This window comes from Coloeus monedula (genome assembly GCF_965178545.1).
Source record: "Coloeus monedula genome assembly, chromosome: 6".
NCBI lineage: Eukaryota > Metazoa > Chordata > Aves > Passeriformes > Corvidae > Coloeus > Coloeus monedula.
This window is the reverse complement of record NC_138786.1, coordinates 11,070,989-11,098,640: the sequence shown is the minus strand read 5'-3', so window position 1 is coordinate 11,098,640 and position 27,652 is coordinate 11,070,989. Positions and strand designations below refer to the sequence as shown.

General features: G+C 58.8%; 5 protein-coding genes across 9 annotated transcripts in view; all 5 read right to left on the bottom strand.

Annotated features, from left to right (window-relative positions):
* Positions 1 to 49: 49 nt before the first annotated feature.
* Positions 50 to 1,823, bottom strand: NUDT8 (nudix hydrolase 8). Its single transcript, XM_082283658.1, has 4 exons — positions 1,454 to 1,823; positions 1,241 to 1,373; positions 480 to 557; positions 50 to 405 (listed from the first exon to the last, which is right to left on the bottom strand). The coding sequence occupies exons 1-4, from the start codon at positions 1,675 to 1,677 to the stop codon at positions 175 to 177; spliced, it is 666 nt and encodes a 221-aa protein (XP_082139784.1). The 5' UTR covers positions 1,678 to 1,823; the 3' UTR covers positions 50 to 174.
* Positions 1,824 to 2,596: 773 nt separating this feature from the next.
* On the bottom strand, positions 2,597 to 5,737 carry MTCH2 (mitochondrial carrier 2). Its single transcript, XM_082283918.1, has 13 exons — positions 5,588 to 5,737; positions 5,415 to 5,499; positions 5,221 to 5,327; positions 5,058 to 5,084; positions 4,496 to 4,549; positions 4,360 to 4,417; positions 4,220 to 4,271; positions 4,073 to 4,132; positions 3,718 to 3,811; positions 3,556 to 3,603; positions 3,254 to 3,321; positions 2,923 to 2,998; positions 2,597 to 2,792 (listed from the first exon to the last, which is right to left on the bottom strand). The coding sequence occupies exons 1-13, from the start codon at positions 5,672 to 5,674 to the stop codon at positions 2,706 to 2,708; spliced, it is 903 nt and encodes a 300-aa protein (XP_082140044.1). The 5' UTR covers positions 5,675 to 5,737; the 3' UTR covers positions 2,597 to 2,705.
* Positions 5,738 to 6,501: 764 nt separating this feature from the next.
* AGBL2 (AGBL carboxypeptidase 2) lies at positions 6,502 to 9,788 on the bottom strand (the record flags this gene model as incomplete). The annotated part of the gene is made up of 13 exons (XM_082283434.1): positions 6,502 to 6,556; positions 6,655 to 6,761; positions 6,871 to 6,937; positions 7,012 to 7,121; positions 7,192 to 7,289; positions 7,381 to 7,507; positions 7,625 to 7,787; positions 7,865 to 8,629; positions 8,705 to 8,855; positions 8,933 to 9,040; positions 9,135 to 9,290; positions 9,449 to 9,574; positions 9,659 to 9,788. The coding sequence occupies 13 exons, from the start codon at positions 9,786 to 9,788 to the stop codon at positions 6,502 to 6,504; spliced, it is 2,163 nt and encodes a 720-aa protein (XP_082139560.1).
* A 978-nt stretch (positions 9,789 to 10,766) lies between these two features.
* Positions 10,767 to 21,017, bottom strand: FNBP4 (formin binding protein 4). 4 transcript variants are annotated; one of them, XM_082283765.1, is made up of 17 exons: positions 20,875 to 21,017; positions 20,636 to 20,716; positions 19,746 to 19,882; positions 19,417 to 19,618; positions 19,177 to 19,327; positions 18,979 to 19,099; positions 18,474 to 18,812; positions 18,176 to 18,386; positions 16,173 to 16,291; positions 13,971 to 14,075; positions 13,555 to 13,688; positions 13,136 to 13,233; positions 12,419 to 12,597; positions 11,953 to 12,183; positions 11,319 to 11,846; positions 11,073 to 11,230; positions 10,767 to 10,966 (listed from the first exon to the last, which is right to left on the bottom strand). In XM_082283765.1, the coding sequence occupies exons 1-17, from the start codon at positions 20,996 to 20,998 to the stop codon at positions 10,876 to 10,878; spliced, it is 3,009 nt and encodes a 1,002-aa protein (XP_082139891.1). In that variant the 5' UTR covers positions 20,999 to 21,017; the 3' UTR covers positions 10,767 to 10,875. The 4 variants fall into 4 exon arrangements, with proteins under 4 accessions (XP_082139891.1, XP_082139892.1, XP_082139893.1 ...); XM_082283766.1 differs by having other exon boundaries at positions 18,979 to 19,096; XM_082283767.1 differs by lacking the exon at positions 13,136 to 13,233 and having other exon boundaries at positions 11,953 to 12,266.
* Positions 21,017 to 27,652, bottom strand: part of NUP160 (nucleoporin 160) — a 24,309-nt gene continuing 17,673 nt past the window's right edge. The window contains exons 23-36 of one of the 2 annotated variants that reach the window (XR_014226512.1): positions 27,448 to 27,543; positions 27,259 to 27,353; positions 26,527 to 26,623; positions 26,333 to 26,438; positions 26,055 to 26,215; positions 25,477 to 25,537; positions 24,277 to 24,387; positions 23,142 to 23,265; positions 22,833 to 22,934; positions 22,474 to 22,615; positions 22,149 to 22,274; positions 21,970 to 22,074; positions 21,566 to 21,872; positions 21,017 to 21,123 (exon numbers count right to left, since the gene is read on the bottom strand). Coding sequence is in view for 1 of the 2 variants with exons in the window: in XM_082283764.1 (XP_082139890.1) it covers positions 21,786 to 21,872; positions 21,970 to 22,074; positions 22,149 to 22,274; positions 22,474 to 22,615; positions 22,833 to 22,934; positions 23,142 to 23,265; positions 24,277 to 24,387; positions 25,477 to 25,537; positions 26,055 to 26,215; positions 26,333 to 26,438; positions 26,527 to 26,623; positions 27,259 to 27,353; positions 27,448 to 27,543 (1,413 nt within the window). In the remaining variant the exon portion in view is untranslated. Of the gene's footprint in view, positions 21,124 to 21,557; positions 21,873 to 21,969; positions 22,075 to 22,148; positions 22,275 to 22,473; positions 22,616 to 22,832; positions 22,935 to 23,141; positions 23,266 to 24,276; positions 24,388 to 25,476; positions 25,538 to 26,054; positions 26,216 to 26,332; positions 26,439 to 26,526; positions 26,624 to 27,258; positions 27,354 to 27,447; positions 27,544 to 27,652 lie in introns of those variants that run through there. The other variant, XM_082283764.1, reaches the window with a different exon arrangement.

Below are 27,652 nucleotides of genomic sequence, written 5' to 3'. Positions count from 1 at the left end.
GGGGACAACTGTCCTGGCCCTGTTCCACAACTCAGAGCCCGGGGCAGTTCCAAACATGGCTTTTACTGAATCACAGTGTGCGACATCACCGCTGGGCTCAGAGCCGTTTTCCCCGTGCACGGGTGGAGAACCGAGGCACGGGGACCCCACAGCCGCCCCCTGCCCCCTCCCCACTCAGGCTGGGGCTTTCCGGGGCGGCACATGGGTTTTCCTGCGGTAGTGGCCGGGCACCAGCAGCTCCAGGGTCAGCTCAGTGACGATGGCCGTCAGCCCCCACACTTTGTGGGGGCCGTTGAGGAACACGGGCAAGGTGTATCCGTAGCCGCTGGCCGTGCGGAAGTGGGTGTAGCCCTGGTTCTCCTCGCGGAGCAGGTGAGCCAGGGGCAGGGTGAACACCTCCTCCACCTGTCAGCACAGACCACAGTGACTGGGAGTGGCTGCCACAGGAAGGGGAGCAGGCCTGGGGAGGAGTCGCTCACCTCGTCAGGGTTGGGGGTCAGCGTCAAGGCCTCCAGCGGCCCCAGGTTGGCCACAACGGGCGCCACGGTCATTCCCTGCTGGAAGGTGTGTCAGCAAGGGACAGGGTGACACCCCCGCCCCAAAGTGCCACCCCTGTGCCTTGACCCCCTGCACCGAGTGCAGGCACTCATCATGTGTGTCACCCTCTCACCAGTGCCACTGCCTTGTGTCCTGTCACCTTGAATCCCCAGAACTCTTGTCACCCATGTTCCTGCTGACCTGTCCCTGTCACCTGTAAGCCATCAGCTGTGTCCCTGTTGCACCCTTGTCCCTACTGCCCTGTCCCCATCACCCAGAATCCCCATCACCTCTAACACCTATCACCTGTGTCCCTGTCCCCCTGAACCCATCACCCATGACCCTGTTGCCCTGTCTGTCACCCAGAACCTCACCCGTGACCCTGTTGCCCTGTCACCCAGAACCCTTGTTCTGTCACCTGTGTGTCCCTACTGCTTTGTCCCTGTCAACTGAACCCCTTTGTGTTCCTGCAGCCTTGTTCCTGTCACCCCTTGTTCTTTGTTCCTGTCACGAAAACCCCTGTCACCTGTGCCCCTGTCACCCCAAACCCAGCACACTATAACCCTTGTACCCGTCACCCATGACCCTGCCGCCTTCCCTGTCACCTTGATCCCATCCCTGTGTCCCTGCCGCCTGCCCTTTTGTCCTTGTCCCCGCACGCCCTTGTCCCCCCGCACCCCCAAGCCCTGCCGTTGCCCGGTACCCGGTCGGGCAGCGTTCGCAGCTGTCCCCAGACGCTGGTGGCTGCCACCGCCACCCCCAGCTCCTCCCGCGTCTCCCGCAGAGCCGTGGCCACCGCGTCCCCGTCCGCCGGGTCCCGCCGCCCACCGGGGAAGCTGCGGGAGGGATGGGGGGGGGGGGAGGGGACGGGGGTCAGGGCCGGCCCGGCCCCGGTGCCCGCTCCCCCCGCCGGTACCTGACATCGCCGCTGTGGGGGCCGGCGAGGCGGCGGGAGCGGAGCGTGAAGAGCAGCGCGGGGCGGCCGCGCACCGAGCACAGCGGCACCAGCACCGCGGCCGCCGCCGCCGCCGCGCCCCCCGCGCCCCCCGCCGCCAGCCGCGCCCGGCACCGCCGCTCGCTGCCGCCGCTCAGCACATCCCCGGCGTCCTCGGCACCGCCGGCACCGCCCGGGCCCGCCATGGCGCCGGCACGGGGCGGGCAGGAGCAGCGAGGGAGGAGGGACGCAGGGAGGGACCGGCACCGCCCCCGGCACCGAGCCCGCCCCGGCCGCGGCTCTTCTGTCCCGCGGCTGCGGCAGCCTCCTCCCAGGGTGGAACGGCTCCCAGCGGGTATGAAACCACCTGCCAGCTTGGCCATGCCCCCGCCCGGTGTGCGGCAGCCGCCGTCAGGCGTGCAACCCTTTGGCTGGGTGTGCCACAGCCCTTGCCAGGGGCGTGACCCACGTCCCGCCTCTGCCATGTCCCTGCCGGGTGTGCAAGTCCCGCTCCAGCCGTGCAACAGCCCGCACCAGGTGTGCAACAACTCTTGCCAGGTGTGCCACCTACCTTCCAGCTTTGCAACAACCTTCCGGCTCTGCAGGTCCTGCTCCAGCCGTGCTATAACCCTCACCACGCATGCAGCAGCCCCTGCCAGGTGTGCAATAACCCCCCCGGAGTGCGTCCCTCTTGCTGGTGTGCGACAGCCCCTGCCAGCTGTGTGACCCCACCTCCCAGCTCTACACACTCCCTTGGGTGTGCAACCTCTGGCCAGGTGTGCAACACTCACCTCTGCCCCCTCCACAGGCCTTGCAAGGACCCTGCCAAGTGTCCAACAACCCCTTCCAGGTGTGCACAACCCTGGCCAGGTGTCCAACAACCGCTTCCAGGCACACATTCCCCCCACTTCTGACAGCCCCCACGTGCCACTGGTCCTCTGTGTCACCAGCCTCGTTGTTCCCTCATGCCTGTGGTTGTCAGGGAATTTTCCCTGTGGAAGCAGCCTCAACAGTGTCCAAGGTTGGGAAAAGGCTCCTGGATAAATCAGGGAATGCTGGTGACCAGCCAGCCTCACTTCCCAGGAAACCCCCACGAACAGAGACTCTCACAACTGCACCTTCAGCTCTCAGCAGGAAATGATTTTTAAAAAACTGTATAGAAATCATCACTCTCCATGATTCTTTGCTTCCAGAGCCCAGCATTGGCTCCACAACCCCGCTCCCATCTCTGGAATCAGCGGAACCGCCGCTCCTCCCACACATATCGCTTCCCTGCTGGAACCTTGCGGAAGAACAGGCTGTTCCCTCGGCTCATGTTGCCCTGGAAAGGGAAAACGACCATGGAGGGGCCACACAAGGTCCAGGGTGGCCCCTCCAAACCACATGGGTCTCCCCCCCGGCTCCTCTCCTGTCCCCCGTGTGTCCCGGTGTATCCCAGCTTCAGCACTTACCTCCCTGTGCAGCTGGCTCCAGCAATCCAGCCAGGAAGAGTAGGTGGGTGCGTAGGGAAGGAGACCCCCGGCCAACCTGGGGAAGGGAGGAAAGACCCACCGGGAATGATTCCCTGTGGGAATCATTCCCACTCGTGGAGGTGGGACCCATTCCATCCGTGGGCTCCACACTGGGTTGAACCCCAAAATGACCCTTTCCCACTTCAGCCAAAGAGGGATCAACCCTGTGGAGTGCTGGAAGCACCTTTTCCATCTGGGAATTTTGGAAAAGTGGTTCTAGGAGCTGATCCGGGGCTGGGGGATGTAGGTGTCAGTGGGATTATGGACTCACCCGCAGTTGTTCACGGCCATCAGGTTGGAGACCAGGACGAAGGGGTATGTCAGCATGCTGGCAAAGAACTGCAGGAAAAGCGGGGATCGGTGGGATGTTCTCTCTTCCCTACACCCCAGGGAGGGAGTCCACTCCTGCCACCTCCACAGGGTCACACATGTCCTCCATGGAGCACCCCTTAGCCTGTGGGCTGATCCGGCTGATCCCAGCCTGGCTCCATCCCCACCCCGGCATCAGCAGAATTCCGGAAACACACCACTCCCTAGGGAAAGGATCCACTTCCTGCCCGTGGCTGTACTCACCCCAGTGACCGCCTGGGAGTAGCTCTTCATCTCGGTCATGGTGGAGACCTGCGAAAGGAGTGACAGCATTTGAATCCCCCAAACGGGGTCGTGGCTCCCAGAACACCCCTGGAGCTGCCCCCCATCAGCTCCCGGCACCCCGGATCCCGGAGCGGAGCCTACCCCGTTCTCCAGCGCGTATGTGTTGATGAGGTAGGCCAGCATGTTACACAGCCACAGGGAGAGGATGTCCCCGAGGAGCCGCGGGATGAGGCCGCTGCAAGAGAAGAAACAGTGGGAATGTCGGCTAAGGGTTCGGATCCAGCTGTGCAGACAGCTGGGAACAGCTGGTTTGGGAAAGGGGGCGGCTGTTCCCACAGCAGCCAGGTGATGGGGGAACAGCCAACCCTGGGAGCGAGGATGCTCGGGTGAATGATCTGGAGCTGCTGGAGGGATCCAAGATACTCCCAAGAAGGGTTTGGGACCTTTGCACTGATGTCACCCCCGCCGTGCCCCTCGCCGCCTTCCCGGCACTCACGCAAAGAATCCCAGGATTCCCTCTTCCCGGTAGATTGTGGTGAAGGCGCTTAGTGTCCCGCTGGGATGGAGAGGAAGAGGAGGGATAACGTCAGGGGGATCCCAGGATCCCAAACCCCCCAGAGCACCCAGAGCCCCCAGGCCATACCTGTACTTGGTCTCGCGGCCGATGAACTGCACCATGCAGCGTAGGGTGATCACTGCGGGGAATGACATGGGAGTGACACGGGAGCGAGAGGAGGCACCTGGCACTGCCCCCCCGGTCCCCTGGGATGGGGGAGCACCTACCGTGGAAGGGGTGGGTGATGAGGGTGGCAGCGGAACGTGCAACCATCTCTCGGGAGGTCTGGGAACAAACGGAGCGTCACCGGGAGGGGACAGGGATGTGACATCCCAGCGCCTTCCTCCTCCTCCTGCTCCTCACCTCCTTGAGCACCTGCTCCAGTGAGGACACTGGCTCCTTCTTGCTGGCTCCAGGCTGCAGGGGGAAGCAGGAGTCAGGTGGGAACAGCCCCCCGGAGAGGGGACATTGTCCCCAGCGTGGGGTTGGAAGCTCCTGGCCAAGCGGAGCACTCCAGATGCAGGGCTGTCCAAGGCCAGGGGGCGTGGGGAGGAGGGAGGGAGGGAGGGAAGAGAGAAGGGAGAGAAGGAGGGGAGGAGGAAAAGATGAAGGGGTAAAAAGGAAAAAGAAGGAGGGAAGGAATGGAGAAGGGAGGATGGAGAGAAGAACAGAATGAAGGAAAGAGGAAAGGAGAGAGAGAAGAGGAGGAGGGAAAGAAGAAGAGAAGGAGAGAAAGAAGAAGGGATGAATAGAAGAACAAAGAAATGGAAAGAGAGAGAAAGGAGAAGACAGGGATGTAGGAACAGAGAGGGAAGGGAAGGGAAGGGAAGGGAAGGGAAGGGAAGGGAAGGGAAGGGAAGGGAAGGGAAGGGAAGGGAAGGGAAGGGAAGGGAAGATTCCCTGTGAGAAGCACCTCTGCACCCACCTCAGCCTGCTCGGCCTCCTGGTACCGCTGTGGAGCAAACGGCAGGGTCAGCCCAGGGTCAGCACTGCGCAGGGAGCCAGGGGGTCCCGGTGCCCCCCGTCCCGGCGGCAGAGCCCCCGGTTCCCGCTGCGCCCCGGGCCCGGCGCCCCGCCCGTGCCGGTACCTGCAGCACTTTGCTGTGCACCACGGTGCCGATGGCGCTGGAGCAGAGGCGGGGGGCGAGGCCTTTGAAGAGTCCCGCTCTCCCGTCCACCTTCACGATGTGTTTGGCTGGGGACAGCGGGGACCGTCAGCCCTGGGGGGACCCCACGGCGGCACCGGGACGGCACCGGGGCGGCCCCACCGGGGCGGACTCACCGTAAGAGAAGAGGCCGGGCAGCTGATATACCTGGCGGCCGAAGATGTTCCTCCCCAGGGTGGGCGGCAGCGGCTCGTAGCCCACCTGCAGCGGGGACGGAAAGGCTGTACCCCCCACGCGGCCGATACCGAGCCCGGTACCCCCCTCCCAACCCCGCCATCCCCGCCCTTACCTGCACCAGCACCTTCACGTACATGAGCGGCTGCGAGAGCACGGTGAGCCCCGAGCCCAGCAGCACCTGCGAAGCCGCGTCCGCCATCGTGCCGCCCCGGCGTCACGGCACAGAAGGACACGGCCACGGCTGCCGCCGCTTCCGCTTCCGCCTCCACCTCCCTGATATTTCCGGCGCTGCCGTGACGTGCTTCCGGTCTGTTGGGGGCGGTCTGGCAGCGCAACGGCTGCCATGGAAACGCCCGGCGGCGCCGCGGGGTGTTGCCATGGCAACGGGGCCTGCGGGACTGGGGGTACCCACGGGGCCTGAGGGGACACCGTAGGTACAGGGGGGACAGCGTGGTGACAGGGCTGAGGAGACACCAGGGTGGCATAGTTAAAGTGACACCACATCCCTAGAGCCCACGGTAACACCATGGTGGCCCGGGGCTGGGTGCCAGCACACTCTGGCCAGGCTGGGGGACAAGGGGACTCTGAGGGGACATCACAATAAGAACAGGCAGCACCAGGCAGGGACACGGAGGTGGCAGCATCTTTATTGCCGAGCGCAGGCGCAGCAGCGTGAGGCCACTGCAGGGACAGTGAGGGGACGCGCCTTGTCCCTGGGCCTGCGCCCGCCCTGCTGCCAGGATGGCCCCGGGATCGCTCCCACGGCTGGATCGCGGGAGTAGTCACTGGTGGCACCACGGTGGCAGGGGCGCCCTGGTGGCTGGCGGTGTGTCCCAGCACTTGTGCCACTGTCCAGCTGAAGCCTTCCCATGGTGGCACAGTGGCCATTCCCTGCTTCAGGTGCCCTGGGAAGAGCCACTACATAGTCGGCTCCAGGCACCTCTCCCACACTGGCACGGTGGCTGTTCCCTGCTCCAGCTGCCCTGGGAAAGGTGACACTGGAGCTGGCTCTGGGCTTCTCTCCCGCTATGCCACCTCCACTCTGGACACCAGGAAGAACTGGATGCCTGCGGGTCCCAGCCTGGGGGGCACAGGAGATGGGTCAGACCCACTTGAGGGGTGGGACAGCACTGGGGACAAGTGTCCCTGCAGGACTGTCCCCTCAGGGGCCAGATGGACTGTGGTGGCTCCAGGCTCACCGGGATGCTGGTGCGGCTCCGGTTTGTCCGGCGCAGGGCATTCCTTGCTCTCCGTCTCTGCAGCCACTTCCTCCTGCATGGCTCCACCTGTACCAGGTGGTAAAGTGGCACTGGGACATCTGCACCCTCTGTCACCTTGTTCCACCCTGGCTCTGCATCCCTCCCACTTCAAAACTGGTGGCATATGGGGACTCACGGGCCGATCAGGGCTGTGGAGGTCTTCTGGGATCCCGTCGGACACAGAGCTGTCAGAGCCGCTGGTGCTGCAGAGGGTAAGAACCACCTGCAGCCCCCAGTGGCACCACGGGCTGACACGGGGTGACAGGGGGTGACATACCTGGACTCAAGCTCTGAGGGGGACACATCGCTCCAGCTGCCTCCAGAGCCTGGCTCACGGCCCATCTGCCGCCGCAACAGTGCATCCGCCTCCGCCAGGCACTGCTGGAGCTGCAGGACAGCACCAGTGTCACCACGGCTCTGTGGCACCAGGGCACCCTGGGCCAGGTCCGAGCCAAACCTTGGCAGGCGCGGGGTCACAGAAGTCGAGCAGGGTGTCACAGAGGAGTTGGCCCAGTGACTCAAGGTCCTCCACACTGAAGTGGGAGCTCCTCCCACCTGGAGGGGACAGGGTAAAGGAAACAAGGACAGCTCCCCAGCCTGGGACCACCCCCCTGGCACTGTCCTCATGGCCATGGCAGCCCCTCACCCAGCGTGGAGCCACTGAAAGCCACCTCCAGGGTGTAACTGTGGGAGACGCCCAGGCGCCACATGGAGACCCGGCCTGTCCCCTCTTTGTTCTTCTGCACCTGGAACTTGCAGCTGGCAAAGGAGAACTGGGGGGCCCCAGGGTCAGTGGGGTCCCAACCCCACAGGGACAGCTTGGGAAGTGGCACGGTGGGTGCGTTCTCGCTGTCACCGCAACACATGGCTCTGAGGCATCTGTGTCCCACCTTGTCGGGGGCATTTTTGCTCAGCATCAGGGGGAACACACGCTGGCGCAGCCGTGTCCTGGCGCCATCCCCGCCGGCATCGCAGCCATACATGAAGACATTGTTCTTCCGGCTGTGCCCATGGAAGTCGCAGTACAGCACCACCTCCCGCTCCACCAGCACCCTGCACACATCAGGATATGGCAACCAGCACCACCGCAGGAGCGGCCCTGTCCCACCAGCTCCCCGCACCTGCCTCACCTCTGGACCATGGCCCGCAGGTGCCACACACCAGGGAAGGAGCCAGGAAGCGCCGTGCCATAGGCTCTGTTGGGATCCCGTCCCACCAGGGAGCAGCGGGAGTTGCCCACCACCACCCCGTCGGGGTTGAGCATCGGCACCACCTTGAAGACAAAGAGGCGGCGCAGGAGCCGTGCGTCCACATGGGCGCTCAGCAGGAAATTGAGGAATCCCCTCATGGCCCAGGAGCTGCCGCTCTCGCCGGGGTGCACGCGGGCACTTGCCACCACCACCCGCTTGCCGGCCACGCTGCCGGGGCCAGTGATGGTCAGCAGGTACACGGTGTTGCCGGCCAGGCTGCGGCACAGCGCCTGCACCGTGCAGTACCGTGAGCGCACTGGGTCGGCCGCCAGCGTGCGCAGGTAGCGCTGCAGGTCTGAGTAGGTGTAGGGGTAGCAGGCGGCGAAGAAGCACGTGTCGCCGTCGTGCGGGAAGCGCACCGTCCAGCTGAGCCGGAACACCGGTGGCTCCCCCGCGCTGCCACGGTAGTAGCGGACATCGGTCCCAACCCGGCGCCAGCCAATGCCATGGCTCTGGGCATCCTGCTGGGAGTAGAGCAGTGGCCGCAGGCCCTGGCCATAGAGGCTCTTGGGCTTGGCCATGTTGGCGATGGTGAAGCGGTAGAGTGGCTCCCGCCGGGTGTTTTGGACACGGAAGTAGAACCACTGGGTGTGCTTGGCCGTGTAGAGATCCGGCCGCAGTGTCAGCACGTACTCGTAGGGACCCCTGGTGGAGGGAAGGGCCGTGCTCTGGATCTGGGCCTCACACGAGAGGCCCTGTGTCCCTTGGCCTCTCTCTTACACCTTGATGACCTTCTGGAGGTTCCCGCTCTCAAAGCGCGACTCGAAGAGCAGCGTGGTGTCCTGGGGACCCTTCAAGGGGGCTGCTGGAGAGGAGAGGGGCCCTGGGGCCCCCCCAACCCGAGCACAGGTAAAGCAGGAGCCTTGGAGCACTGCAAGGGAAGCGGGGACAGTGGTGGGGGTCTGGGGAGAGCGGAGGCACCCAGGGGTGCTGCTCATGCTCCAGTACCTGGGCTGGTATGGTAGACAACAGTGCCCTGCTCCTCGCCGAGGGTGTCTGGGGCCTGCTCCAGGCCCATGGGTGGGCAGAAGGGCTCTGGTTCAGGGGGGACCCACTCTGGGAGAGGGAGGGACACAGAGACAAATGCCATGGGCACAGCAGGGGTCTGGCACAGGGGTGAGGCAGGGGGACAGCTGAAGCATCTGCTCACCGATGTGCTCAATTGTCTCCTGGATGACTTCACACTCCACAGGCCAGCGGGGAGCAGGGAGGGAGAACAGAGCCTGTGATTTTCGTGGAGACCTCTGGGGCTGTGTTGAGGGGGCCGGCCTGCCCTGGTGGGGGGTCTGCTCCACCACCGTGGGGGCTGTAAGAGCACCGGGAAGGGCTGGGGGTCTCCAGTGTGGTTGGGGTAGGGGCATCCCCCAAAACCAAGGCAGGGACAGAGAAAGGCCCTCCCACCACACTCGCTGTGCTGGGAGGACAGTGCTGGGGGGCTGAAAGGGGCTACAGGGTCTCACTCACGGTTTGGCTTGTGCCCAGGACCTCGCTGCCAGCCAGGGCCGGTGTTGCCCACGGTGGATGCCTTGGGATGCTTCCCGGAGGGGTCCCCCGGGGACATGGCAGTCTCTTCCCTGCCCGTCTTCTGGTCTTAGGAAGAACAGCGCTGCAGCCAGGGGGCTGGAGGGAACACGGCCCAGGAGGGGACACCCCACCGTCCAGGCCAGGGCTCACCTCGGAAGTAGCCATAGAAGCGCAGGTGGGTACGGATGAATCTGTCATAGGGCTTCAGGACCTGTCCCCCACCAAACCCCCCCAGAGCCCCCTCCCCTCCCTGGGCAGTGTGGCACGCTGTGGGCTCCATGGTTGCGAGAGCTCCGGGAGACCCGGAACAGCAGTGGCAGCGCCAGGGCTGGGCTGGGACGTGGTTGCTGAGCTACAGGAATAGGGCGGTCCTGGAGCAGAGCTGGGACAGGAGCCAGATGGATTTCACAGAATCATTAAGGTTGGAAAAGACCTCCAGGATCATCGAGCCCAACCTGTGACCAATCCCCACCTTGTCACCCAGGCCAGAGCACTGAATGCCATGTTCAGTCGTTCCTTGGACACCTCCAGGGCTTGGAGGTGCCCCTGAGCAGCCCCTTCTGATGCCTGACAACCCTTTATATGAAGAAATTCCTCCTCATGTCCAACCTCAACTTCCCCTGGCAGAACCTGAGGCTGTTTCCCCTTGTCCCTTCCCTTGTTCCCTGGGAGCAGAGTATGACACCCCCCCCAGCTGCACGCTCCTGTCAGGGAGTTGTGGAGAGCCAAAGGTCCCCTGCCAGCTCCTCCTGGTGCTCCACTCTTCCCCCGCTGTTCCCTTGTTTGGACAGCCCCTCGGTGTCTCTCTTGCCATGAGGGGTCCAGATTGGTCCCCAGGACTGGAGGTGGCCCAGCAGTGCCAGAACAGGGGACAGCCACTGCCCTGGGCCTGTGGCCACACCAGTGCTGGGACAGCCCAGGTGCCATTGGTCTTTTGCGACCCCTGGGGACACCGGGGCTCATGTTCAGCTGCTCTCACCAGCACCCCTACGGCCTTTTCCAGCTTTCCAGCCTCTCTTCCTGCAGCCTGGAGCATTCCGCAGGGTTTGTGTGATCCAAGTGTAGGACCTGGCACTTGGCCTTTCCCTCACACCTTTAGCCTCAGCCCTTCAATCCAGCCTGTCCAGCTTCCTCTGCAGAGCCTTCCTGCCCTCCACAATCCACACAAGCACCCAACTTGCACTGTGGATTACAGGGGTCTGCTGTGCTTCCCATCCCCACCTACCACCTGCCCTCAGCAAAATCAATGAGACAGCACTTCCCAAACTGCTACAATTTATTGGACAATGGTCAAAGGAACTGTACATCTGTAAAAAAAAGAAAGAAACAAAAAAAACCCCCAAGAGCTGGGTGCAGCACTTGGTGCCTCACGTATTGGAGGCTGTTTTCCTCCGCTTCAGCCGTGAGCGCCAGTCCTCTGGCAGTGCCTCGAAGTTGGCGTTCCTCTCGGCCATGCCACTGCAGGGATAAAGTGGGATGTCAGCACCCAGCTGGCCCTCCCACGGATCCCCCACCTTTACAAGGGACAAGGAAATGTCCAGGTGCCAGCCCCCAGGGTCTGTACCTCATCAGCTGCTGCTGCTTCCACTCCTCAATGCGCCGCTGCGCTGTGGTCTCCCGGTCCTCCTCGCTGGAGCTAGAATTCTCCTCCTCATCCAGCTCCCGCTGGATACTTTGCCACTTCTTCACCAAAGATGGCATCTTTGTCTTGCCCTTCTTGCCCTATGCCACAAAAGAACAGTGGTGAGTGCGGCTGGAAAGGGAGGAGGGGAGGAACAAGTGCCGGTGAGGGACCACCTGTCTGGCCTACCTTGTCCTTGCGCCCCTTCCTTGGCTTCTCCTTCTCTGGTGGCGGCGGCGCCTTGGGGGTGGGCGGTGGGGGTGTCTGTGGGGGTGGCGGTGGTGGCGGCTGCTCAGCCACAGTGCCTGTGGGGGGCAGGGCTCCCCGTGCCGGCGCTGGCTGCGCGGTGGCCGTGGCGGCCAGGCTGACGGGCGCAGCACACTCCGAGTATCCCATCACAGGTGCGGCAGGTCCCGTCACACCCAGGTAGCCGGACTGCAGCCCCAGCGCTGTGGGCTGAGGGCCAGCATGGCCCGGAGCCATGCGGAGGTTGGGGCGTCCCTGGATCTCACTCTGGAGGCGCTGGCGTGGCCTCAGGGAGGCCAAGGGCATGGCTGATGGCTGGTACTTGCCCGTGGCCATCAGGGGCTGGCTGTAGATGACAGGGCAGCTGCCAATGGTGGCCGTGCGCTGCATCAGCCCTGGGCTCATCTCCACAGCTTTCCTCTTCTGCGGCTTGGCCGAGAGCAGCGGGACTGGGCTTGGATCGACAGTGGCCTGGAAGGGAGTGCCAAGGTGAGTGCTGAGCCAGGAGGACCATTACACACCTGTTTCCCAGATTCTCACACTCTGGAATCAGCAGAGACCTGGCTTCCCTGCTCACCTGGCTGCTGCTGGCAGTGGGGCGCACCAGGGACTTCAGGGGAGCATCTTCCTCTGTTCCTGGGGCAGGTGGCTCCTCGCCCCCCTCATCTTCCATCTCCACTTCCTGGATCTCCCCATCTTCTCCAGGCGGTGGGGGCGGCGGGGGAGGTGGCGGGGGCGAGTCTGGGGGGGGCGGAGGCGGCGGAGGCATTTCCAAAGGCAAGGGAGGTTGGAGGACCGGGACGGAGGACTGAAGCAGAGTCCAAAATGGAGTGAGCGGCATGAGAGACGTAGCAGGAACTTGGCCTGAGAAGGATTCTTTACAAAGGGAGCCTGAAGAATACACATTGACACGGGCTTGAACACCCTAGTCCATGCTGCCTGCTCCTGCCTGTGGTCCTGCTTAGAGGCACTGCCACCATGGACTGCCCTGCTCCCCGCCCCCTGCTTTGGGGCCAGGACCCCCCAGTGCCAGCTGGGCATACCTGTGGGGCGCTCGGCGGGCTCCTCGGTGCGCTCTCCTTTGTCTTTGGGAGGTGGCTTTGGAGGACCGTCGGGTTTTCTGTCGGCGCTTCGCTGTCCCTCCTCCTCATCCTCCCCGTCGGGGAACTCCCATTGCGACTCTCCTGAGCGCTCGTTAACATAGAAATAGCGTCTATGCTCCCTAGATCACAAGAAAGAGAAGGAGGCTTCAGCTTCCCTTCTCCGCCCCCGACACTCCGAGGCAGGCCTGCCCACGACAGCAGTGCGCTCTCGCAGGGGAGACCCTCGTGCAGCGGGGCTGCCACTCTCCCACACACAACAAACAACTTTGAGGACAGAGGCAGGAGAGGCCCGAGCCGACGCGCTCAAAGCTATTTGCTATCGCTGGCTGCGGGAATGTCGCCCTGAGCCCCCCACTCCGAGGGAGGGGAGGGCCGGGAACGCCGGCGACGTCTTGCTAACATCGGGACTTTCAGCATGGCCTTGGCCGAAAGTCGCCCTCCGAGAAGAGGCACCAGGGAACAGCCCAATGGAGGGAAGCGGCTGCCCCCCTACCCCGTGGTGCGCAGAGTTTTTTATGATACTCTTGGTGTCAAACACACAGTGAATGCTAGAGAGAGGGAGCGGATCTGGGAGCTGAAAAACAAAAGAGCAAAGATTTCAAACAAAGGAAAATTAATCAAGAAAGCCAAATAGACAAAGAAATGTTTGGGTCTGACCTGCTGGCAGGAGACAGAAATCTTGTTCTTCATTCCGTCGGTGAGTTGAAGTTTGTCCTTTGGAAGAGCTGTTGGTCAGAAGAGTTGATCCAGAGATCCTGCAAAGTTCACAGAGCTCTCGCATGCGCGACCCCCCAGGCCCGCCCTCCACAGCGCTGGACACTCGCGAGAGGGACAACCAGCTCTGTCCGTCAGGGAATCGGCTCCGTTGCAAAGCACTGGGCACTCCGTTTGGATCCTCCAGTTTGGTGGCCGGCCCAAACTCTGCGAGTGCCGGACGTTTCTCTGCCTGCCCAGCACTAACAGAAGCCGCTCTCAGTCTGCCAGAGGGACGGCGCCAGCGTCGTCGGGTGGTTGATGGTCACAAATCATGTCTGAGATGTCAGAGATGAAAGGTGAGAAAGGAGGAGAGCGCGTACCTGTCCCAGTGGCAGGACCAGCCTTTAGGGGTGGCGTTTATTTCGTATTGTTTAAGCTGTTCGGCTGCGTCTTGGAGTTTGCGTTTGAGGTAGTTTCCATTGAGAGCACCTTCTCGCCAGTCTGCAATGCGGGTCTAGAGGGCAAGAACCGGGGGAAGCCGGTGAGGTGGGCTGCCAGCGGCCCCGGGGGGATGGGACTCGAGGATCGGGAGGCTCCCTTCCGGCACGGGACACAGGGGGGCCAGGAGGAGGACACCCCACCTCCGCGCCAAGCCACGCTCTCCCCCCGCCGAGGAAGGGAGGGCCCTGCGCAGCGAGGCGCCACAAGGCTCACGCAGCACCGGCGCTCGGACGGCGGATTGCATCCGATCCGCTCCGGAACACAAGGCTGGAGCAAGGGGCGAAGGCTCGGTTACCTCTGTCTGCAACAGCAACATGTGGAAGTTGGAGATAGATTGTCTGTTGATGCCCAGGAACTCCAATTTACTAGTCAGAGTATTTGCCAGCTCTCCAATCTGAAACTGCCAGGAGAAAGGGCAGAGTCAAGAGCCACCCTCTGCGAGCAGCATCGGGCGGCTGCGGCCCCACGGCTCTTGGGAAACACCGCTCAGGACCACCCAAGGCCCCTCAGCCTGGCGGGACTGAGGGAGGTGCCACCCTGGCCCTGTGTGCCTGTCACCCCCTCTGTTAAGTCCTGCTACATCCTGCACCCCAGGGACAGAGCAATGTGGGTGGCTGGGTGATAGCTCCTCCACAGACTGCGCTCAACTCTGTGTGGAAGGACAGCACAGGCTTGGATTGCTCCAGTACTTTGGAGTTACAGCTCCACCGCCACGGCAGATATCTAATGTTTCCAAAATAAATGGGCCAGGATGTAATTCCAGGTTCTGTAAATAATCACCTCCCAGAGGAACTAGCTGGAAAGCACCAGAAAGAGATAACAGCTCTGGATTTACTCCAGAGCAGAGGCAGCAGCTACATCAAAACTCAGGTCAGCCCATGGTGACCACAGCTATTCAACCCCAGCATCCCATGGGAGTGAAACCTCCAGTCTGGGGACACAGGGATCCCTGTGTCTATCCCCCTGAAGGGGGGCACTGCATGGAAGCAGCCACAAGCCAGAAAGGAATCAGGAGCAGGAACAGGGATGCCTGCAAGTGGCATCACCACTGCTTTAAGGAGGGCTCTAAAAATGTCTATTTTTAGCTTCACTCCTCAGAAGAGGCTTTGGAATGTCCACCAAAGCCACCAAGGCAGCATCTGTCTCCAGAGAGGGGAAGGGCCAAACAAACAAGCCCTAGAGAAGCTCAAGGCAGGAATATGAATTCCCATGTTAACGTGGCTCTGGAGAAGCCAGGGAACGTCCCGAAACAGAGGGTGACTTGGCAGTGGTGGCCTCGGCGCAGCTCCTGTAACCAGAGAGATCCCAACCTGATGAGCAAATGGTACCGGTTACCCAGGAAGCCGGCATTCCTCCAACAGCTCTAAGGGAATCCTGCATGGAAAAGCACCACACGGTCCGTCACAGCGCCCACTAGGACCAGAAGGAGGGGGCACAGCACAGGGGACCAGCGAGTCCAGTCCTGCCACAGGCTTTTCTTCTTTTAATTTAAATTAATTCATTTAAAAATCAGGTCTCAAATGGATGCTGCACTGAGGGAGGCTCAGTTTTGGTCTGGGAATGTCACATCTCAAAATCCTTTAAGGAGTTGTTTTATGGGAGAGATGTGGGATTTTTCACAAGGACAGCACCAAAGCCCTTCCCTTTCACACCAGAAAAATTATTTAAGTGGTGGGAAATGAGGACAGGGATGGGCAACTCTCACTGCAGGTTCCACTGGGCTCCACCACGAGCTGGCGATTCCCCATCTGCCACAGGGAGGTGATGACATTTCCCAACGTCACAGAAATACTCCAGAGCCAAATTTTATGCTGCAGGAGATCTCAGGGTAACAAGTGACATGGGGACCGAAGAACAAATGGGAAAGATCTCCCCTACTGTTCTGTCACACTGCCCTAGAGCCTGGAGCTCTGCTATAGATCAGGGAATTGATCCAGTGCAGCCAAAGGAGCAAACCAAGGCTCAGAGAAGAGCTATCAGCAGGATGCTGCAGAAATCCCCAGGGCTTCCCCAGCTTGCATCTAAAAGTAATGCCGGGCAAAGGGCAGAGCGGTACCGTCAGCCTCAAGAAACGGAGAGAATACGGACGAGGTGTCTTCAGCCTGGAAACGGGACGACTGACCGGGTCAGAGACTGGAATATCGTTATTGGTGAAAACAAAGTCAAGATCAAACTGGTTGTTCTCTGTCACAACACCACCCAGGGCTCAGTCTTTGCCCCCCCGCACCCTCCTTTCATCCAAGCTTTTGCTGCTGAATCTTACTGGAGACAGGATATTGTCCCAGTCCTGCATGGCCCTTCCTTCTCAAGCTGTTCCCACAGCCACACCGGGATCTGAGCTTTAAAAGCATCAGGTGGGCCAAATCCAGAGCCCAAAGCTCCGGTGTTTCCAGGGAAGACGTGGCTGGGGGAGCCAGTGTGTCCCTTGTCCCTGCTGGCAGCTGGAGCACCCATCACATCCCTCATCTCATGGACATGCACCTCTGCCTCTCCATACCTTTAGATCTTGATCCTCCTCTTCCATTTTTGGAGCCCCTTGTGATTTTGCTTTTTCCTGGGGCTCCTCAGATTCTGCCTCTTTGTCTGAGCTTGGATCAGTTGCTTCTGTGCTTGGGACTGCAGAAGAAGGAAGGACAGGTCAGTCCTTGTCCCACCACCACCCTGGCAGTGCCAGCAGCTGGCTGGACACTGTGCCTGGAGCCAAAGCCAACGTGGGAAACAGTGGGGAAAGAGCTAGGACCCACCAGAGCCAGTAACAAGAGCCTGAAATTAAAAAGGAGAGCTGGTCACTGCTCTTTGTTTTGGTGGTAGGGATCCTTCCAGAAGGATAACATGGGATGGGAAGGATTGGAGCTGCTACAGTGCAAAGCAGCAATGAGGCAAGACCTGTAGTATCAGGCATAAGGGAAGCAGGAAGAGACTAACCCCCAAAATCTGTCAATAACAGGTACTAGGTATTAAGTAAGTTAATTATCAAAGACTGAAGAGGTCCCCAAAAGCTGCCAAGATCAGAAGGTTTTGCCTCCAGATGATTAATTCACTATCAAAGCAACCAATTCCAAGGAGGGAAGTTTGTGACAGAATCCCACAGCCTTCTGGGGGAAGAAACCCCAATTCCCAGCATGTCCTGGCACTGGAAGCAGTGGGACGCTCAATTTAAACTGGTTATTTTGGAGTGACAGCTCGCTGTTCCCCAGGTTAAGGTGGAAACTGGTGCTGCTGGGAAGAGCTGGCTTCGGGGTTATTTGGAAAGCCCTCTGGCAAAACCATTCATTTTCCTATGCAAAAATGACATCACTGATTCAATGCCAGAGCTGTCACCCAGCTCATGCCCCTACTTGAAGCAGAGGCACCTCAGGGCCACAAGAACCCGGGGATGGGGCAGGCACCGACTCCCACTCCAGCAGGACACAGCCTGCTCCAGACACTTTTGTACCGTTTTTCCTTGGAAAAAAGCAGTTTCATTCAGCTTTCTGTGCTGCAGGCAAACAAATCTTGTGCTGGGAAGGGACTGGCACATCCAGAGGAAAAGAGATTTAGGTGGGACCTTCTTGCTCCCCACAATGCCCTGAGAGTTGAGTCAGGCTCTGCTCCCAGGGAACAAGAGATAGGACAAGAAGAAACAGCCTTAAGTTGTGCCAGGGGAGGTTTAAGTTGGATATTGAGAAAAATTTCTTAACAGAAAGGGCTGTCCAGCCCTGGCACAGGCTGCCCAGGGCTGTGGTGGAGTCCCCATCCCTGGAGGGATTTAAAAGCCACATGGATGTGCCACTTGGGGACATATGTTAGTGGTGGCCTTGGCAGTGCTGAGGGAACAGCTGGACTCCATGACCTCAGAGGGCATTTCCAACCTGAACGATTCCACAATTCTACAATCTGGGAGTCCCAGAGCTGCTGGGCAGAGAGTGTTCCTTAAAATTCTATGGCTGCTGCATTTTGGGAAGCGCAGCTCTGAGGGGGTCCAACAGGAACACAAGGGGCAGTTGTGTATGACTGATACGTCCACACACACCCGGAGCTGACCCCGCCCCATAGGAACTGGAGCTGCCTTGCCACAAGGGCTGGAGTTACATTACCTACACACTGAGTGTGGGGCCCTGGAGTGGCTCCAGGGACACTTTGGCTGTCTGGAATTTGACACCAGGCACCTCAAAAACTGAAGTTTAGAAGTGGAAGGTGACAGTTCCCGGTGTGCTGCAGGCCGGGTTTGTGATGTTGGGAGGAACGGGAAGGCAATGGCATGTGAGGCAGCTGTTATCTGCATCCCTTCTCCCAAGGAACCACTGAATACGGCACTCTCCTCCTTATGTGGGTAATTAGGATAGAGAAACCGTGGCAGAGGAGCAGCTTATCCCAGTGAGGCTGGGCTGTGACACAGGCACCCCTGAGCCTGTCCCCACCCAGCACACGTACCTCACGGCCCTTCCCGGCTCCGCTCTGTGGGTCTTCAGGGAAAGGAGACCCCCTGCTCCTCCCTCCGAAGGGAGCCTTTCCAATTACCTGCTTCTCCTGCTTCCGGGCTCTCCCGGCCCGTTTTGCTGGAGCCTCGACTGGCGGACTCGGGGCTGGCAGCTCCCACAAACAGTTTCCATTTCCCTCGCTTGGAGGCCAGCCTGCGGGATGCATCCTGCGAGGCCGACTGGCTCCCATCGGAGAGCGGGCTGGAGCCTGAAACGCTGCCATCGCCTTCCTCCAAGGCACGCAGCTCTGCCTGCCAAGACATGACATCCCAGTTTATTCCCAGCAATGCTGTGGCTGCATGTGTGGCCCCGTTTCCAGGACAAACGTCTCCCCTTACCTTTTTCCTCTCCAGCACCATCTCCAGCTCGAGCGTGTCTTGCTCCTCCTCCTCCTCTGCGCTCTCCCCCGACTGCACCACACTGCACAGATCTTCCTGCCCTGTGTCTTCCAGGGGGTCCCTGCTGGGCTCTGGCTCTTCAGGGGCAGCTGGTGCCTCTTCCACTTTTGCCTCCTCTTCCAGAGGTGGCTCAACCTCCTCTTTGCAGATCACTTTCCTCCTCCAGCGCTCCTCTTCCTCCTTCACCACATCAGGCAGGAGCGGGGCCAGGAGGGCTGCAGCCACTCCCTTCCTCTCTTCCTCACTGTTGGAGAGGGCCTGCACTCCTTCATTCACTTCCTGTGGGATGAGCTCTGTATGAGCTTTCTGGCAGCTGCCAGGGAAAGAGCCCATGCTGCCACACCCTTCCTAGGGCTGCAAGTGGAGCAGAGCATCCCACCTGCTTCCAAGGAAGCCCAAGGACATGCCTGCAATTCCCACGGCAGCCAGAACACACATGACTGACCTTCTTCACCTCCCGCTTGCCGAGGCCAGTCCCACGGCCAGTGCTGCCAGGGGTCCCCTTCTCCTGAGGGAATGGCTCTGTGGCCACCATGAAGCTGCCATTGGTGCCTGCCGTGGTGCTGCTGAGGAAGAGGAGCGGGAATGAAGGGCAGGATTGGAACAACATCCCACAGGGCAACAACCTGAAGGTCTCTCCCACCTGTGCTGGTAGTGCTGCAAGCCCTGGACCTGCGTCGCCAAGTACTGTGGCAACTCCCAGGTCACCTCGTTGCTCTGGGTGTTCCAATAGTAGTAGCAGCCGGTGTTCTCATCCCACACCTCCTGCCAGTCGCCCATCTCCAGCTCTCCCACTGCCGGGGAAACAACGACAGCCCGTTACTCCCTCTCCCTGGTGACACCCCTTTGTCAGCACCCCCTCTGGAGACAGGAATGGCCTCACCTCCGGCCAGTGAGCACTGGGTGTCGTACTGCCATTCCGGGGCTGGCGCCGAGCCCATGCCATTGGCTGTGCCCGAGGATGAGCCTGTGCCCGAATCCTTCGGCTCTGGGCGAGGAGGCATAGGGGGTGGCACAGAGGAGGAGGAAGAGGAGGCAGCAGTGGGCTCAGCGGGCTGTGGAGGGGCTGTGATGGCATCGATCTCCTGTAAAAACAGCATCCCACCATGAGCTTCAAATCCCAAGCCAAATCAAAGCACTTACTGGATGTGGACAATGTCTTGGACCATGAAAGTCCCTCCCTCCCCTTGCCCTTGCAAGAGTGGCACTCACAGCCAGGAAGTTTGCCAGGGTGCTGTCGATGTCAGTAGAGTTGCTGCCATTGGCATCCGTGGAACGGGCCGGCTTCTCTGGGGTCTCGCCCTCCTCATCATCGCTGTCGGCATAGGCACCCAGCAGGCACAAACCTCCTGGAGAAGGGAGAGTGAACCCTCAGGGGAATTCTGTTGTCACAGGGCATTGGATCCGACCCCCCCACCCTCCACTCCAGTGGTGCCACTGTCATCCCAGGGGGAACAGCCCCTGTATACGTGCCAGGGTCAGCCTGGGAGAAATCAGTACAAGAAAGAGTAAGAAAATGCATTTAAAGATGAGCAATCGTCTCTTGGGAAATAACAGCACAATTAAAATAATTAAAATGGAAACAACTCCAGCCCCAAAGTGAATTACTTAGGAAAGCATTAACTCTCTTCCCTTAAAAATAATAGTTAAAAGTGGATAATTACCCTGTGTTAAAAACAGGGGGTTATGGAGAGGGAAACAAACACAGTCCCACCAAAACTCTTTCATTTAGGACAAAACCCACCACTCTTAGAACCACAAAACCCACACTCAGCACCTCCAAAAACTATTTGGAACCTCACAGCCCACCACTTTTAGGACCAAAACTACCTCATATTTAGGACCAATACCCCATATATATGACCAAAAAACCACACAAAGGACCAAACTCCTACATTTGGGTCACGTTTTAGACCCAAAAAATGATATTTGAGAATCAGCCCTCCAAATTTTAGACAAAAACCCCCATTTAGAACCAGAACTCCCCTATTTTTTTATCATTATTGTGCATCGGGGGGCGCTCCACCACTAAATCCTGAGAATCCTCCCGTAGATTTTAGGGGGGATGTAATCCCGCGTCTCGCCCCAGGGCGCTCCCTCACCTGTGGCCTTGACCGCGGCGGGAGCGGGAGGCGGCGGATTGGGCGGGTTGCGGAGCGGCTCCGCCACCGTCTCGGGCTCATCTGCAGGACAAAAGCGTCAATTACGGCGGGCTCAGGCTTGTGGGATCTGGGGGGAGGGCGAATCAGGGCTCCCGGTCCTGCTAGGCCGCGCTAGGCCGCACTAGGCCGCGCCCCGCCAACAAAGCGCCCCCCGCTTCCACCCGCCTTCGTCGCCTTACCCGGTTCGGAGCCCGAGTCGCGCCCCTCGCCCGCGGGTCCTGCCGCCTCGTCGCGGCGCGGCGCGGGCGGGGAGAGCTGCAGGATGGGCCGGCGCCCGGGCGCGGCCCGCGCCTTCTTCCCCATGGCGGCGGCTGCGCCTCAGGGCTGTGGCCGCGCGCGCCGCGCGCAGGGGGCGGGGCGATGACGCCACCGGGGGCGGGGCCTGCGCGAGACGCGCCCCCAGGAGCGGGACCGCGGGCGCGCGCTCCCTATGGATGGGGACGAGCAAGAGGTTACGGCGCCGTGCGGACCTGCGGCTCCATCCTCCCCTATAGCATGGTCCTGTCCCTTGATCCCAGAACCCCATCCTATCCCAGAGCCCCGTCCTGCCCTGCAGCCCTGTGCTGCCCTCCAGGGTTGTGGTCCCATGCTACGCTATAGCACAATCCTATAGTTCTTCCTGGGGGCCATAGCCCCTTATTATCCTATACCCTCTGCCCCTGAACCTCACACTTGAGCTATATCCATTGGGGATATAGCTCCATCCTTCCCCCTACAGCTCCATCCTGCCCTATATCCCAGCCCTAGGGCAAGGGCGGTATGGGGATGATCCTGGGAGAGGAGTCCCACAGTCCCTGCTTTTCCCACCATATCCTTATGCACACCGCACATAACGCTTCCATTTTATTAAAGTTGATCAAAAAAACATACCAATAAATAAAAGAAATTCTCAACAGTTCCACGTCTGGAGGAGGTGGAGAGCAAGGGGGTGCCATGGCCATACACCCCAGCTCTGTTGTTCACCCACTGCTGGCAAAAGGGACAGTGAGGGGACACACCCATCGGGCACTCCACCTCCCCAAACCAGCTCCTTATGGCAAAATCAGCACCGCGGGGTGGCACAGTGACGCTCCAGGGGATGTCACCTGGACTAGGGCCGGCAGTGCAGGCGCTCCATGGTGGCCACGCTGACCTTCTGCTGGTAGTCCTCCATCCTGTCATTCAGCTTCTCATAGAGCTGGGAGAGGCAGGAGTCGTGAGGGATCCCATCCCATCCCATCCCATCCCCCTGCCCATCCCACCCTGTCCCCGGTGTTTGGGAGCTCGGTACCCACCACAACGCTGTTCTCGCTTGCGCTGCTCTCCCGCAGCGCCTGCAGCAGCTGGTCAATGGCAGTGTAGGGAAGCCACATCGTGGGGGATGTTGGGGACAGAGGGACCTGGAAGGGACAGGAACCCTCACATCGTGTCCCCAAGGAACATTCTGCCACATCCCAATGCCAGGTGAGCTCACCTCAATCCCAAAATACTTGTGCCCTTTGCCCAGCACAGCATCCACATACTCCAGGACCAAATCCACGGCCTCCTCCAGCAGATCGTAGTTCAGGTATAGGCGCAGCAGCTCGGCAGCATCCACTTCCTGCCAGAAAGAGGGAAATTCAGCCAGGATGAAGAGGGAATGTGACCAGGACTGGGACCATGCTGAGAGGAACCTGCTCTGAGCCTTGGTACTGGGCATGGAGCACCTGGCAGGTGTCCATTAGAGTGAGGGTGATCTGGCAGCTCTGGGACAGATGGAATTTTGGTGGTTTTGGGGACAGCTGTCTCCCTGTTCTCACCTTGTAGCTGTTAATGAGCCAGTTGGGCAGAGGTATCCCATGTGCCAGGAGCTTGTTGATGACGCAGCGATGGTACAGGCTGTTCTGGGATGGGTAACGCTCCAAGTAGGATGACAGCAGCCTCCAGGCTTCATCTGTGGCACTGCGAGTAAACGATTCCCCATGGAACACGTGCCAGCAGCTCCTGTCCCTGTCTGTGAGGCCACGGTGACGTGGGGACAGGGTGGAAGCACAGCTCTCCCCACATCCCAGGCCTACAGCTCTGGCCTTAGGTGTTTTAAGGACCTGTGACCCTCTGGATTCCCACAGAGCTCCTGTCTCCAGTTTCTCCTGCTCCTCAACTGTGGAGATAGACTTACCTGGACTCCTTGGTGGTGACCAGGGCTGAGAGCTGGTTGGCTGCCAGCCAGTCCCAAGCCTTTGCCTGCGCTGCTTCCCCTCCCAGCTGGAGCTTGATGCACCTGCAAGACCAAAAACCATGGGAAGGTGGGTCCCTCAAGAGCCCAGCCCCTTCCCACCAGCATCAAAGCCACTACTTGTAGGACTATTCCCAAGGAACAGCCTGGCTGGACCGGCACGAAAAGGAGGCTCTTGGGCAAGTTCCACCCTGGAGCCCCTGCATCCCTCCAGCCCTGTGTCCCCTGAGGTGGGAGGGCACCCGGACGTACTTGAAGGTGAGGCCCTCAAAGATGGGTGTCAAAGGCAGCTTGAAGGTTTGGCACAGGGTGATGGCCGAATCGAAGAGCCCGGCCCGAACCAGCAGAGACACCGTTTCCTCGGGCGTGGAGTTTCCTGAAGGAGATGAAGAGCAGGTAAAGCCTCTCCCAGTAACAGCCCAGTGCTCAGGGGCCTCGCCCTGTGTTACTCATTGAGAGATGCAGCAGCAGGGCGCCAACAGCCTCCAACACCCCACAGCAATACTCCTCAGTCCACGACTGGAGGCTCTCCTGGCCTCCGGAGCATCTCATGAGCCCAGGAGTTATCCCTGAAGGGACTGGACAGAGCAGCTGTGACCCACAGAGCTGTCCCTGATGGGGCACCAGCTGGAGAGAGACTGGAGAGGAACACAGGTAGCAGTACATGATAGGCAAATGCTGCTGCTGTTCAGAATCACGCAATTGTTAAGGTTGGAAAAAGATCCTCAAGATCACTGAGGTTAGGGAGGGGACAGCCTCATCACAGGTCTGTATCCAAGCAAACAAGGCATCAGCTCAGCTCTGCCAGCACAGAAACTGTGGCACTTGGCTCCCTGCGTCGGCACTCTGCCCTCAAAGCAGCTGTTCCATCCTTTCCCTGCAATCCCTCGCTGGGAAGTCACCTCCTCCTGACATTTAGAGGGGAAAGATGTGGATGTGTTGTGTAACTTGTACCAGAGATACTAAAAAGCTCCAGGAGGAAGAGCTGTCCCTTCCTCCTCCCCAAAAAGAAACAACTTTGACAGCTATTTAACACCATTCCATGAAGCAGGATTGTCCAGGAAAATAAATTATTCATCCATTAGAAAGGTTGGATTTGATGATCTTGGAGGTCTTTTCCCAACCTTAATAATTCTGTGCTTCCACGATTTCCAAAATGCTTTTTTTTTTGTCCAAGCTCAGAAGCTCATCCCACTCCCACTGCAGACCACCACACCTTGGAAAAGCCAAAAAAAGGTGGAAAACTTGAAATTGGTTCTCCTGATGTGCATCTCAGAACCTGCTGAAGTTGGTGGCTGGATTTCATGGCAGGGATAGGAATTTGATGGTCCCTGGTGGCTTCTGGGTTTGCCTCTGGGGCAGGACAGAGTGGCTGAACCGCCCTCACCTGCCACAGCTGCTGCTGACACGTCGTGTTCCACGAGGGTCAGCCGGATCCGCGCCAGCAGACATTCTCTCTCCAAATCCTCCAGCTCCAGGATCTCGATCTGGCGAGTGGCTGGAACAGATGGATACTGGGCTCTCAGTATTTCAAAAACAGCTCTTTGGGCACTGTGCAGAATGTCATGGAATCACAGAATGGTTTGGGCTGGAAGGGAAACTCATCCACTTCCATGGGCAGGGACACTGTCCACTAGACCAGGTTGCTCCAAGCCCCGTCCAACCTGACCTTGGACACTGCCAGGGATGGGGCAGCCACAGCTTCTCTGGGCAACCTGTGCCAGGGCCTCTCCACCCTCACAGGGAAGAATTTCTTCCCAACATTCCATCTACTCCTGCCCTCTGTCAGTGTGAAGCCATTCCCGCTTGTCCTGGCAATCCCTTGTCCAAGGCCCCTCTCCAGCTCTCTTGGAGCCCCTTTAGACACTGAAGAGGCTCCGAGGTCTCCCTGGAGCCCTTGTAAAAGCATCTCCACACCCCTCTCCCATCCTAAGAGGATTTGTACCCCAAAAAGCACCAAAGGAATGATCAGGATTTGCTGACCCTTCCCTGCTCCCTGGACTGTGCTTATGTCCTTGATACCATCCTCCCGTTCCTCCTCCTCCAGATGTTAGATAATATTTGGGAACAGCTGCTGCTTTGCCTGCCAGGGACATGCCACAAAAAAAACTCTTCAGAAAAAGCAGGTTTAAAAATACCTGACCTTAAATTTTCCTACTGGAACGCTGAGGATAACCTGATCCCACATCCTGGGCTGTGGCAAACACCAGCAGAGCTTATTCCTGACAGGATTTCCAAGGGCACAAGCAGCCTTGAACAATTAGAAATTGCCTCAAAAAGCTGGTTTTAAATTACAAGTTACTTCCACTGAAAAAAAGTGCTGTCAAGGCATCAAGCTGCTAGGAGCAGACACAGGAGCTCATTGGGGAATAGCTGTTCCCTTGGGGAAATTGCTGTATTCCTTGGGGAATAGTGGCAGCGTGTTGCAACTGGGAGACACTGGGAGAGTTAATGACCTTAAAATCCCACAAATTATTGATACGGTGGAGGCAGGAGCTGCCCTGAGCCATCTCCCAGCTTACATGGGAGCTGCAGACAGGCTGTGGAATCTCCAGAGGCATGGGAAGGACCATGACTGGACACTTACTGGGAACAGCCATGCACTCCCCATCATGGCTTCTCTTCGGGGATGCTCCTGGGCGCTCGTACTTGCAGGAAAAATCAGAAAGAGGATTTATACCCACTTGGTTTCTGGAAGATAAATCACTGATAGGATAAGTCCCAACGAGAGCTCTCAATTTCAAGCCTTGATTTGGACCAGGGAAGCCGTGCAGTCCCTTGGGAACTCAGGTTACTTTATCCCTGGCTATCAGGAGGATCACGATCAGGTGACCAGGCTGCAGCCACCACCCCCCTGAGCCCTGACTGGGATTTGAAACACAACCCCTGTTACACTAATTCTCCTCTGGACTGGTATTCCAGCTGTTCACACACCCCAAAACATTTGCTGTCTTCAACACAAGGTGATATATTCCCATATCTATCCACCAGCCAAATCCCAAAAGTTTTCCTGCTGCCCCCCCCCGCCCCAAAAAGTGGGGAATGGCACAAGGGCGATAGATAGGGTTGATGAGCAGGGCAAGACAGTTGGCCAAGAGCAGCAGATTAAGAAGTCCAATGCCTCTGTTCCCATCAGAAAGCATTTTGGAAGCTCAGAATTCCTACCACAGCTCCAGAGGCCGGCTGCACTATCCAGGCGTACTCCGGGCGGATCAACCGCAGGCAGTTAATGGCAGCCAGGAAACAATTTCCCTGTTTCTGGAGCCCTCGGAGCGTCCGCACCTCCCTGCCCAGCCGCATGCCGTACTCAAACATCACTGTTCCAGCTGGGAACAGGGAAAAGTGCATCAGCCAACAGCCTGGAAAGGCCACACACCTGGCAGGGGCAGGGAAGGGGTGTCCCAGGTGGGTAGGCAGGTCCTAGGTGCCATCCCAAGCTTTACCTTTCCGGTAGTTGTGCCGGTACACGTGGAAGGCGTAGAGCAGCTCGTAGTAGTTGTGAGTCATCAGATCCACGGCCCGAGCGTGGGACTCGATGATCCCAACGACCTGCAGCATACCGAGGCTCCAGTGGGTCCATAATCCCTTTAAAGGGAAGGTTGTGCCCTCCCAGGCCATGATCCCAGTGCAGGATTACCTCATTGTGCAGGTTCACGTAAGGGAATTCTACCAGGTCCTGGAGCTGGGATCGCTCGCAGAGAACCACCACTAGCTGGCGTAAGCAGTCCAGCTGCCTGCAGAGGGAAGCACAACCCTTTGGAGGAGCAGGAATAAACCCAGGAGCAGGAACAAACGTGGGATTTAAGCCACGAACAAACACTGTGTGACAAGCTCCTGCTTCCGGATGAGCTCCGCAGGCTTTTTCCTGGCTTAGAACCAACTTAAACCTTCAAGTTTCTCCTGTGCTGGAAACAGAGACCCTCTGGAAAGGCCTCTCAGGAGAGCCGTCTCCCTCCCTCAATCAATTGAAAAGCATTCCTATTTCTCCCCTGTTATTTCAGCATTTTTCTCTGCTAGAATAAAGCTTCCTCTACCCAGTTCACTTCCCAAACTGAAAACTCAACATCAAATCTATTCTTTATTAAACTAAATCAACTTGGCTCCTAAAGCTTTTAAACATAGGATACTACACATGATCCTTCAGCCTCTTCCCTGGTTTTTTTTCCTCCTATTTTCCTCTTTTGAGAGGGTGCCAATCCCAGGTGTCCTTCAGATGAACATCCAAAAATGAACTCTACATTTTTAAACCCACCTCTACACATTAACTTAACACAGCAACTGTGCCCTCCCCTAAAGTGTCATTTTCCTTTCAGTTTCATGGAAAAATGGGACCATGGAGCTCCAACAAAGGCATAAGCCTGTCACCTACCTGCCTGGATCTGGGTTTTGCGTTAAGGCTACATAGGCTTCGCTATTGTGCCCCAAATCCAAGTGATGTTTGAAGATGCAGGTCCTCAAAGTAGCCTGAAAACAGCACAAACCAGTTAGAAAACCAGCAAGAAATTCCTGTGGAAGAGGTTCCTGAAGAAACAGCTTGCTGGGAAAGAAGTGGCTGTACCTGGCTTCTCCAGTCATCTGCTGATTCCATGATGGCCAGGGTGGCCAGTTCAATGACCAGCTCTGGCAAACCCAGCATCTCCAACAAGCGAAGGACCTGGGGGGGGGGGGAAATACTCCAGTAAAGAGGTTGCAAGGACGTTTTTTTGTTGGTATTTTTTTAGGAGCTGCTCCTACCCCTAAAGATTTTTAAGGGATTAGACTTA